Below are 9,524 nucleotides of genomic sequence, written 5' to 3'. Positions count from 1 at the left end.
GGAAAGAGGAAATAAGTGTGACCATGTTTTACAATTCTGGGGTATGCTAAATCGCCTCATTTTGTTTTAACTTTAAGAGACAGTTTACTAAAATTACTTTCTCCCCTTTAATTTGTTCTCAATGATCCACTTTACCTGCTAGAGTGTATTAATTTGTTTACAAGTATTTCCCTGTATCCTTATATTGGCATTTGAAATAGCTGATTTAGCCTGTGGTATCCCCACCTATCCTAAAAGCTTCTGGCCTTAGGTCCAAGCTATAAATATTTTTACAGTATTATACTGTCCCTTACGGCAAAAATTGATGTAGCGGTACCGATACAAACATGTTTAGAAACACTGGTTTTAGGCAATATCACTTTAATATTAATAAGGTTTTATGATGTAATAATTCTTCACGTTCATAGATGGAATGTTGCTTTTTGATGTTCATCATTTTAGTTTTTATATTTTCATATATTGGCCCTGTTTGTGTCTACATTTTTAGATATGTTTGTTGAGCTCCTCGTTAACAAGAAAAAAACGTGTCACATTAAATGTGAACTTTGATACAAAGCTTACTTTATATTAACAAATCAAGGAAGCGGACTGAAAATAAATGCATTTTATTAGCAGCGATATTAAAAAGAAACCCAAAGCGGATACATCAGTTTGCATTCTTGTGCCTGTAACTTCACACAATAGGTTTTAAAATTCTGGGTAAACATATTTACAAGTGTCTTATAATCATCTTCAAAAGAATTAAGGAAACAATATTCTGAACAATTAATGACAGAGTGTTTTATAGTTGATTACTTTTGGTCAGCTTCCCAGACTTCATGCCAAAAGAATCTCATATAAGGCAATTTGAGGAATTTAAGAGACACCAACTGTAACACTGTACTTGCTGAACAGTCAACTTACCTTGGCCCCTTGTGGTCAAATGTTTTATACCAACAATGCTCTAGTCTAGTGTGTATCAACTCCAGTCCTCAGGATCCTTACTCTGGCCAGATATTCATTATATCTTAACTACAGCACAGGTGACATAATCAGCTGATCAGTAACCATGGTTACTAACCTGCTCTCACCCTTCAGATGATTATTACACCTGTGATTTAGTTAAGATATAATGAAACTCTGGCCTGTTAAGGGTCCTGAGGAATGGAGTTGAGAAACACTGCTCCAGTCTCTCAGACCAACCCTAGAGCACTAGTTAAGCAACAGATTTGACTAAACTGGTCCTAAGAAGAGTTGTCAAATGTTTATCCTCAATGGTTGGACACAGACTAGCTTTTAGGGAAATCTCTGTGCCTACTTAAAGGGACATTAACCCCAATTTTTTTCTCTCTTGATTTAGGAAGAACATACAATTTTACAACTTTTAAATTTACTTCTATTATCAAATGTGCTTCATTCTCTTGGTATCATTTGTTGAAGGAGCAGCAATGCACTACTGGTTTTAATCGGTATATATATGCAGCCACCAATCAGCAGCTAGAACCTAGGTTCTTTGCTGCTCCTGAGCTTTTCTAGATAAACCTTTAATCAAAGTATAACAAGAGAAAGAAGAACATTAAATAATAAGTCAGTTGGACAGTTGTTTAAAATTGTATGCTCTGTCTAAATCATGAATATCCAATTAGGACTTTACTGTCCCTTTAACTGTGAGAATCTTAAAATCTGCTCTGTGCCCAGTTCTCAAGCATTAACAATGGACAACTCTACTCTAGAACCAACTGCCCTGACTATGAGTCACTGGTCCTTCTTTGTAATCCAAGCTACAGACCTGCTTCAGCTATAGTCGTGCCTGCCTGGACCTCACGGCAGGTCCTTATCCTGAACCTTCATAATGATACCAGAATTTGCTCTCGTAGCCATCTGTTCTTACACTAAGCAACTAGTCCAGCTTGCCACCCGCATTCTCATATGGAGAACTTTATAAGTTTATTTCTACATTAACATAGAGAGGGAAAGCAAACATATGCAGAAAATTCCAGTGACTGTAACGGTGCAAGAGGTAAACAGAAAACCAGGCTTCAAAAAAATGTGAAGTTTAAAGAATCCATTGAAGTTTACTTGTTGCAACAAGTATGTCCCATGTGTGCATCTATTTAAGGGTTGCACAAACATAGCAGGTACTGGTCCCACTCAGAACATTTTTGCCCTGATCCCAAAACTAGTTTGTTAAACAATATTTTATGGTCTTTACCAGCGGTGTCAGAGGTTAAAATAGCTTATTAATTAACTACTGGTTGCCGGTTTGAGGCACAGATACTGTAGGTTGGTGGGTCAGGCTAGTTAGATGGCAAAAATTAGGCTACATGTACAACACAGAGTCCCCCCCATGATGTAGCCAAAGAGCACAGTGGTGCCCAGAAACTTGCCAAATGAATAATAATACAGGGTTTACAAATAAAGGAGCGGCATTACCAGCCCCCCACCCCCACCCCATGCACATCACTGGATATGGCACTGCCATGTTTTCCCAGTGTACAATGTTTGATATGGTTCTGCCAGTACCCATGAGAAGGCCCAACCAGGCTCACCACCATGCACACTGCCAGATGCCCAATGCACACGAGTGGAAATGGCACTGCCAGACACCCAAATGCATGACTGGATATGGCACTACAAGGCCCCCCTTGCATATAGATGGCATAGCCAGATTTCCTCCAAATCTACACTGCTGGATATGGCACAGCCAGGTTCTCTCCGTGCATTTGGCTGGATGGCACGCTCAAGCTACTCTTAATGCACATGGCTGGAGCTCATTGCCAGGTTTTTGCCCTGCACATAAATGGATAATTTGCTGCGAGCCCATCAGCGTACACATGTCCAGATATGGCACTACCAGGCCCTTACCATGTACATGACTGAATGCAGAGCTACCAGGCCTGCACACAACCGGAAATGGTACTGCCATACCGTTCCATGCACATAGATAGATATGGCCAAGCTTCTTTATTAACATAGTAAGACTTGGACTGGTCCTCCAGAGACACAGACATGGTATTTAGAAGTCTCACACACAAAATGTGGCACTGCCAGTCGCCAAACCCCCAAATACATTCAGACGACACTTCTGGGCCCACTTGAACACAGACCTGATTCTGCAAGTCTAAGACCGCCAAATCTGACAAACACAGCACATTTAATAGCACCTATGCTGTTTTATCATTTATTTGCCAAGTTAACCCATTCAGCGACAGAGTGACCAACTTAATGACATCCCAACCACTCTGACAGTGGAGGGGTTAAGATAAGTTCATGCTCTTATGAAGACAGGAAGAGGCAGCTGGAATTCTGTATGCCGAGTGATTATATATAGTTATATATACCCGCATGTATATATGTCTGTGTGTAGCTGCCTTGGGGTGACAAGGAATGTGAGAGATGTGGAGTGTTCACCGGTTCCGTACTGAATAAATAATATATAAAAGAAAATATATATATGTATGTATTTAAACCGGCACCTCATCTCCACCACCCAGAGGAAAAATTAACAAAGAAATTTGTGAGGAGGGGGCAGTGTGATCTGTCCATGTGGCATATAATGCCAAGATGGGAACATATTGTGGGGGTAGCATAGTAGCATGTCCCACTCCATGACCTGTAGGTATCAGTCCTCTGTCTCCTCGTACGTGGTTTCATCAAAGGGTCGGTCCAGTAATGGCACAAACTGATGCCGGGAGTATTTCAGTTGTAGTAGATCTCCAACCTCGCTTATCTGTCTCAGGGCCTAAGAGAGTGCGAAAGTGAGAGCAAAAGAGAAAGTGAGAGTGCGAGAGTGAAAGAGCAAGAGAGCCAAAAGAGAGCGCAAAAGCAAGAGTGCAAAAGAGTGCAAGAGTGATCGAACAAAAGAGAGTGAGCAAGCGAACAAAAGCGAGCGAGCACACAAACGAGAGAGTGAGAAAAAAAGATAGCGATTAAAAGAGAAAAACACAAAATGTATAATTAGCACCAAAGTAAAAACAGGTTCCCAGTATTCAGTTTATTCTATTTAACAGCTTTAGCACACATTGGTCCTAAAGCCAAATGCCTCAAAATGTAAACAGTTTTTTTGTGTGTGGTAGATTGCAACATTTTAACTTAATAGAAAATATAGGAAACAGATGGATCATTAAGCTCTTTGCAAGGAACATTCAGTTTTAGGTTGTAAATTGCATAAAGAAGATAACCTCCCAATTGCAAAATCATTATCTATAGAATGTTTAGATGAAGATTTCAAAATATAGAATATATGTCCTTATATTTTGCTTTCTTAGAATCTAAAGAACAAGCCTACAAGAATAATTATTCATTAACTATTACTAGAGTAAAGGATGGTAGTAGGCGAGAACTGATAGGGGGTAAAACATAACAGTGCTATACGCCCATCCCCAGATTTCAGGAATCTGCTCTACAGACTCAGACTAAGTTACAGACATATCATTATAGTGGGGAATGTATCCCTACATCATCATCACACAGATAAATCCAAGACAAAACCTGGCAGGGGGCAGTTAATTGTGTCCGACTGTCACCACTATAGTTATTTTGTTGTAAAAAAATGACTACAACAAGGGAATAACTCACCAGATCCAGCATATCCTTTGTGTGTGCAGCAGAGACACAAAACCGAGCTCTGGACTCTATGATCGGGGTTGCTGGAAAGCCAACTACAACTACACCAATATTTCTCTTCAGCATCTCTCGGCCAAACGCTCTGTGAAAAGTAAAGGGGGGGGGGGTGAATAGAAAATGCTGTTATACCCTAAAACATTTGCTCTTTTTCATATAAGGTTGGGAATACAGCAACGGTGTGAATAACTTTATTTATACATCCTTTCTTATCTGAGGATTTACAATCAGGTTTTCAAATACACTCACCCAATCTTTGCTGGCATATACAGCATCAGAGGAACCACTGGCGAATCACTATTCCCATAGATGATAAATCCCATCTCAGTGAGTCGGCGACGGAAATAACGTGTATTCTCAGCTAGCTGCGCCACACAATCATGACCTGTAATGAGGATACAAAGACTTACATACCTATACAAACCCATCAATAAGTAATGTATATATACACTATAGCATTAAATGTCTTTCAACATAAAGGAACATAACACCCATATAGAAAGATTAAATAAAGATTTGCTGTGTTTTCAAGAAAGAGAACATAGTAATGATAATCAAACAGAGTAAAGTATCAAATGTGTGTCGACTTCACAGACCAGGCAAAGACAAAATAAGCCGTGTTACACAGTTAATCTACATCTTTATAGTCCTCAGTAATTAATACTAGAGTGTGCAAACAAAATGTAGCAGTATGGAGGAAGAATGTCTGTTAATTCAAGGCTTGACAAACTCAGGCACTTTTAGAGTTTAGAGTCACCAAGACACCCATTGGTGTCCCCAATTTCCCCCACTGGCTACTGCCTAACATTTTGCTTGCTGTGGCATGGATACTTTTTTAGGTTTTGCATCTGTGAAATAAAATTACAATAGATATATATGTGTATATACACATACTTACACACTGTATACCAATCTTTAAAAGGGATGGCCAAAAGTTTCTAGCTCCTAAATTTGAACAAATTTGTTGAGCCCTGTGTTAATCTGTTTGTAACCAATTTAATTTTCTTATAGTACCGCACAATATATTATATACTTATAGGCCCTAAAATGTCAGCTTTGGCGCATATAATAATGTTTTTAGATGCTCATAAATGACAGAATCCCAATCACAGCATGAACTACTCTCAAATAATCAGTGTTTAAATGTTTAATCTGATGCAGATAAAGGATATAATCACGGTTTAATACAAACTTTTTCCTTTTTAATTTTTTTTTTTTAAATGATAGAAGTGCCGTATCTAGAAACTTTGCACTTGACTTTACATCTGAGACCCTACAGAACGCAAGCACTAGACACAAAGCTTAGAATTTCTGAAGTTTGGTAAAATAAAGTTATTATAATTTATCTGTATAGCGCCACCACCTTCTGTAGCGCTGGGTTCATAAGTATGGGCATATAATGACACTGATTTGTGTTAAACAATACACAAAACAAATGAATAAAGGATGAACCTGCTCATAAAAAGCAAACTCCGTTTTTTGGGGTACTATCCTGTAATGCACAAGAAAGAGCAGCAATTTGATGATGTGCATTTTTCTTTGTTTTGCCTGAAAAATGGTAAAAGCTGTTTAAATACTGAAACAGAAAATGTATGTTTGTGCCCAAACCATGCCCAAGCATCTATTGCCCAATAGCCAAAAATCAAACTCCATATTGGTAGACACAGACACAAGCACGATGACCACAATGTTTTAGTCAACAGGAATAATTATTATTTCATAGATAAAGTGCTAACGTATTACACATTGCTATGGTAACAGATGCAGAATTACCATGTCAAATTAACAAAAAGATATTTATGTGAATAATAAAGTGGTAGAATGCCCTGGGGTCGTCTACAGGAGGGTTAATGAACTTGCTAAAAGTAGGAACCAGGGCTAACAATGCACCGTCCTGGCTGAAGGAATTAAAAAGCAGTCTCTCCATTACACCACTCCTTATAAATGTGCAATATCATTTTCTGTATGTTAGAAAAATCTACCATGGAAAAAAAATATTCTTCCATGATCCCTGGGTTTGATCACGCACTATTTTTTTTTATATCATTTAAGTGTGTTTTTGTTCTCGTTTTCTTCTGTTATCTGTCACCGCTAGTCTTCTGAGAAATGAGTTACTGACTTCCATAAATTACAGGAAAGCTCAATCATCCTATAATGAAGAGGAAACTATTCTAATAATCCTATTAGAGAGACCACAGGTCACTTGTGACTGCGTAATAGTGTGTAGTGTGTGTCATCCTGTGACGACAATAACGCCAGCGGGGTGACAGCTACTGCTGTGCATCAGAATAACAGGGGCGCTGCGCTAAAACAATCTATAACTTCAACTGCTTCATATATGACGAGCTTAGTAATGAACCGTACACACCACAGCTGTTTAACCCCTGAGACCCTGAGGTACACGTAACCATGGCAAGAGGCTATTAAAATGGACACAAATATTTTTTAGATCTACATCAGAGGTTAAACACTAAAAACCTTTTATAAGCATTGAGGTCATTTCCTGCCTACCCTTTAGTCTTGGGTGCCGCCATGTTGAAAACTTTCACTGCATTCCGGTGCTAATGTGTTTGCACTTGTGCAGCAACGCTCCCTCAGATACCTGTAGTGAAACCTAAGTTACAAAATGGCGGCTCTGGTAATTAGAGGGAGGCGTGGAATAACAATACTATGCTTATAAAATGTATTTAGTGTTTACCCACCTGACCTTTTTTTTGTTCAGCGGCACACTGAGATAAGTTTGTTTTTCTTCAGGTTATGCAAGTTAATATTTGAATCGAAATAATAAATTAAAAACAAAAACCAAGCTCTTACAAGGGATCAGAATTTTACAAACCTATGGACACTGAAAATAACAGGGCTCGCCGTAACAACCCAAATAAAGATCCCATATCAGCATTTGTGTTATAGTGTAACAAGGACTTAACCCTCAAAAAGACCCTTGTATTTTGTTTACAATATGCTTCCTCTTAATTGTACACATACTATTTTTGCTTAATAAAGCTTGATGTATGTATGTATGTATGTATTGGGTACTTGTAAAGCGAGGCTAATCACCCATAAGGGTCTCAAGGCGCTGCTCATTTTATCGACCTCGGAAGGATGAAAGGCTGAGTGGACCTCACCGGGGATCGAACCTGCAACCCTTGGGTTGCTACAGAGCTCAGCTATAGTGCCTTAGCATGCTGAGCTATCTGTCTGGCTATTAAAATATATATATATATATATATAATATAAATAATTGTTTGACAAAGGATTTAAAACTAATTTAAATAGCAAATTTGGATTATTTTACAGCCTAGGGAAAGACCCCTTAAACAGGCTTGACTATAGAAAGGGATGTTAAAAGGAACATAAAACCCAACATTTTTCTTTTATGATTCAGATTGAGAATACATCAACATCATCATCATGTATTTGTAGAGCGCCAACAGATTCCATAGCGCTATAAACATAGGCGGTAAACAAGATAACATTTATAGGGATCAAATAGGTAGAGGGCCCTGCCGAGAGTTGCACTGTTGTAGTCTGCTTTTATGAAGGTGAACTACAAACAGCTGGGCTCATAGGCTTACATTCTAAGGGGTTCAAGGGGAAAGCAATGGAGTTAGGAAATGTTAGTGCAGGTTGTTTGCATCCCTGAATAGCAGAGTCTTTAGGGAGCGCTTGAAACTTTCCAAACTAGGGGAGAGTCTTGTGGAGCAAGGCAGAGAGTTCCATAAGATGGGAGCCAGTCTGGAGAAGTCCTGTGAAAGGGAATATGAGGAGGTAACAAGAGGAGGAGAGGAGGAGAGGAGGAGATTGTGAGCAGAGCAAAGGGTATGGGAGGGAGAGTATCTGGAGATAAGGTCTGAGATATAGCGGGGAGCAGTGCAGTTGAGAGCTTTATATGTCAGAGTCAGAATTTTGTGTTTAATCCTAGAGGCAAGAGGAAGCCAGTGAAGGGATTGGCAGAAAAGGTGCAGCAGATGAAGAGCGACGTGTAAGGAAGATGAGCCTGGCAGAGGCATTCATTATAGCGGCAGCTGGGGAGACCAGAGAGGATGGAGTTGCAATAGTCAAGGCGGGAAAGGATGAGAGAGTGGATTAAAATCTTAGTTGTGTCTTGTGTAAGGAAATGTCTAATTTTAGAGAGGTTTTTAAGGTGGAAGTGGCAGGCTTAAGCCAAGGACTAAAATGTGAGGAGTGGAAGAAATGTCGAGTGACCCCAAGACATCGGGCATGTGGGGTAGGGGTAATGATGGAGTTATTGACAGTTATAAAGAAATGGGGGGTGGAGATTTTTGAAGAAGGGTGGAAAAAAAGGAGCTCAGTTTTGGAGAGATTTAGCTTAAGGTAGTGAGAGGACATCCAGGATGAGATATGAGAAAGACAGTTAGTGACGGAAGGAGATAGGTGAGGTGCAGAGAGGTAAATTTGGGTGACATCGACGGGGACTTAAGGAACCTAATGATGACTCATAGATTGAGAAGAGAAGGGGACCGAGGACACAGCTTTGCAGTACCCCAACAGAGTGGTAACGGGGCAGAGGATGTCCCAGAGAAGGCTACACTAAAGGTACGGTTAGACAGGTAGGAAGAGAACCACAAGAGAGCTGTGTCACAAATGCCAAAATAATTGGAGAGTTTGGAGCAAAAGAGGGTGGTCAACAGTATCAAAGGCAGCAGACAGATCAAGGAGGATGAGTAAAGAAAAGTGGCCTTTGGATTTTGCTGTAAGTAGGTCGTTGGTAACCTTAACAATTGCTGTCTCGGTGGAGTGAAGGGAGCGATATCCAGATTGCAGTGGGTCAAGGAGGGAGTCTAGTGTAAGGAAATTGGATAGACGTGCATATACTAGTTTTTCAAGAAGTTTCAAGGCAAGAGGGAGTAAGGAAATAGGGCGGTAGTTGGATGGAGAGGTTAGATTGAGAGAAGGTTTTC

At 39.7% G+C, this 9,524-nt stretch overlaps 1 protein-coding gene across 1 annotated transcript in view; it reads right to left on the bottom strand.

Annotated features, from left to right (window-relative positions):
- Positions 1 to 589: 589 nt before the first annotated feature.
- The window catches only part of SPTLC2 (serine palmitoyltransferase long chain base subunit 2), a 100,484-nt gene continuing 91,549 nt past the window's right edge, over positions 590 to 9,524 (bottom strand). Inside the window, exons 10-12 of the mRNA XM_053697362.1 lie at positions 4,852 to 4,987; positions 4,558 to 4,687; positions 590 to 3,721 (exon numbers count right to left, since the gene is read on the bottom strand). Coding sequence (XP_053553337.1) covers positions 3,602 to 3,721; positions 4,558 to 4,687; positions 4,852 to 4,987 — 386 coding nt within the window. The 3' untranslated portion in view covers positions 590 to 3,601. The remainder of the gene's footprint in view (positions 3,722 to 4,557; positions 4,688 to 4,851; positions 4,988 to 9,524) is intronic.

The sequence above is a fragment of the Bombina bombina genome, chromosome 1 (genome assembly GCF_027579735.1).
Source record: "Bombina bombina isolate aBomBom1 chromosome 1, aBomBom1.pri, whole genome shotgun sequence".
Lineage (NCBI taxonomy): Eukaryota > Metazoa > Chordata > Amphibia > Anura > Bombinatoridae > Bombina > Bombina bombina.
This window is presented reverse-complemented; position numbering and strand designations above follow the sequence as displayed.